General features: G+C 34.5%; 1 protein-coding gene across 1 annotated transcript in view; it reads left to right on the top strand.

The window, feature by feature from the left end:
- The first annotated feature begins 1,307 nt into the window (after positions 1-1,307).
- The window catches only part of LOC107689720 (solute carrier organic anion transporter family member 1C1-like), a 24,169-nt gene continuing 22,853 nt past the window's right edge, over positions 1,308-2,623 (top strand). The window contains exons 1-2 of the mRNA XM_016487850.1: positions 1,308-1,402; positions 2,416-2,472. Of these exons, the coding sequence (XP_016343336.1) occupies positions 2,422-2,472 (51 nt within the window). The 5' untranslated portion in view covers positions 1,308-1,402; positions 2,416-2,421. The remainder of the gene's footprint in view (positions 1,403-2,415; positions 2,473-2,623) is intronic.

Raw genomic sequence — 2,623 nt, 5'->3', positions numbered from 1 at the left:
GAGACAAACTTTTACTAAGGAATAGAGAGAAGTCTTAAGCTAAGAGTAAGGGCGAGGTTGACCTCGTTGCTATGGATGATGTCAGCATGTTTACTAACTATGCAAACAGTGATTGGCTGATAGTCTCTGTCAGAGATTTATTCATAGAAATATTGTAGAGCGCAATATTATGTTTTCATATTCAAATAAAGGTTTTAAAATAAAAAAGTTAATTGCCACATTCAAATAAAGATTTTAAAATGCAGGCTAAGTGTCACTAATAAACAAGTATATATTCAGCTAATTGTCAGCCTCTTATATGTATGCTTCTCGCAAATAATTAGTCAATATGCATATAAACAGCCTTTTAACTGAGTAGAATAATCATAGCTGATAGTAAGACATGCAAACATAAAAGAAAACTAAACTGGACGCGAGAACAGCTATATATTAAGGATATAATCAAACATTTGGAGTTGGGATAACCTCCAAACCAAAGCCGATACATTTTTAAAAGCTCATTGTTATCAAATGTTTCTTAAATGTTTATATTCCGAGGCAGATTGCTGGAAACAGCCATTTTAGGATAGTTCAGATTTGGTCTTAGTGACTTAGGAGTTCTCTTCACTACTCCTAACGTTTCACAGATTTAGGAGCTAGTTTTAGCACTAAAACGTTTTGTGAAATACTCCTAGAACAACAATTTAGGAGTCCTAAATTTAGGACTGACATACCCATTATTTTTAAGATTTTCTCCTAAATCGGCGAGTTATGAGCTACTTTTAGCTTTAAGATGTTTTGTGAATATGGGCCCTGACATAAGTGGACAGATATGAAAATAAATTTGTATAATACTAATACATATCTGGCTTTTTTTTTATTGCTCAGTGCTATTTCAGGGTTTTGGTCTCTCAACTGAGAGAGCACATCCTATTTATTGTATTATAATGACTATTTAATATTACATCTAAACTTTTACTAGGCTAGACATGCTGCACATTAATTGTACTATATATAAGCCTCGAAGCATTTTTACATTTTTGTATATTTTGTGTTACTGCATAATGATGTTCTAGTTGAGGGCATTTGTAGCGTTATAGGTATAGGGCCCCAAACATAACCTCAAGCCCAGGGGCCCCTGGCCCCCTAAGTCCTGCCTTGACACTCAGCTTTCACTGCAGCGTTCCATCTCTGTTTGTCCAAAGCATATGAGACAACATTGATCTGTTCTGTCCTCTGTACCTCTGGGAAACCCCAGCCCCCCTCGCTGCAGAGAAATGATCTATTGACATGATCAGCAGATGGACATGACTGTTTGGTTACTGATTAGAGGAGATTTTATAACATTGAATGATAAGGCCTTACCTGTGAGCAAACTGCCAGAGTCCTCCATCCATTCTGAGGGACACAGACAACAGCACAGGTATATATGATCTCTGTATCTCTTACTGTCTGACTGTTTTTCTTGTTGTTTTTTAAAAAATATCCTGTTTTCACATGTTGCAGAGATGATTTATTTGTATCAATATGCATTGTATTCTTTTAGACTATGCACATGACTAGGCTTTTTGTCACATCTGTGAATATTTCTAGTTTTATTTATTTATTTATATATATTATTTACATTTCTGTAAAAGCTTGTCACACTATAATGGGTTAAAGTGGCCAGTCTGGCATTATATGACTTATTATGTGATTTTCATCAAAAATAAATAGCTATATTTTTATATAAAATAAAAAGGTAGCATACAAAGAAATGACAAGTCTTTATTTTGTCAACATTGTACAAAAATGTATATTAAAAAAATGTAAAATAACTTTTATGTGATAACTTGCCACGAACTGACATTCATGCAAACTATTCTTGTTAATATTAATATTCTTGATCCCATTTACACATTTCATTTAAAATCTGCCTTCTTTATATTGTTGATCTTTGCCTGACTGCATATCAGTGCAATTTTATTGTGTTCAAAAACCTTTTTGTAACAACTCGTGGCAATTAGCCCTTGTCTCTTTTAGCCTAAATAAACAATAATTTTCTTTTGTCAATATCATCAAACAATTCATTGGGGTTTTCTTTCTCTTTTCTTTCTTTAAAAAAAAAAAACACATCCCCCACATCATGTTTCATTGTCTTCAGCATCAAACCAACATCAACAAAGTTTGCCCTGCTGTCCATGATTCTTAAAAACTTTTGATTTTTTTTTCAAACACCCTTCCTCTTGCAGGAAATGTGGTGCAATTTCTGAATCCACTCTCAGCTCCACCCTCAGGGGTCTTTCCCCTCAGATTATGTTTTCTTACTCCCATGAACAATGGACCCTGGAAAAAATGCTGTTTACACGACAATAACGTGATGCTGTTCATAATGATCCTGGTGTTGACATGCTCTGCACTGTTCTGTCATCTGTCATTCATATCGTTTGCTTCCAGGGCATCATGAGTGTGGAAAAGAAGACAGCACGAGAGCCATGCTGCTCCAAATTAAAGGTAATTTTGACCTATCTTCTTCTTTCTTTTCAGTTTCTTGTTTACATTGACCCATTATGATCAAAGACATGAAACTGATGACAGCTCATTTAAAGGGGTCATATGATGCTGCTAAAAAGAACATTATTTTGTGTATTTGGTGTAATGAAAT

This window comes from Sinocyclocheilus anshuiensis, unplaced genomic scaffold (assembly GCF_001515605.1).
Source record: "Sinocyclocheilus anshuiensis isolate Anshui unplaced genomic scaffold, SAMN03320099.WGS_v1.1 scaffold1014, whole genome shotgun sequence".
Lineage (NCBI taxonomy): Eukaryota > Metazoa > Chordata > Actinopteri > Cypriniformes > Cyprinidae > Sinocyclocheilus > Sinocyclocheilus anshuiensis.
Note: the sequence above shows the minus strand (reverse complement) of the source record. Positions and strands in the feature narration are given on the sequence as shown.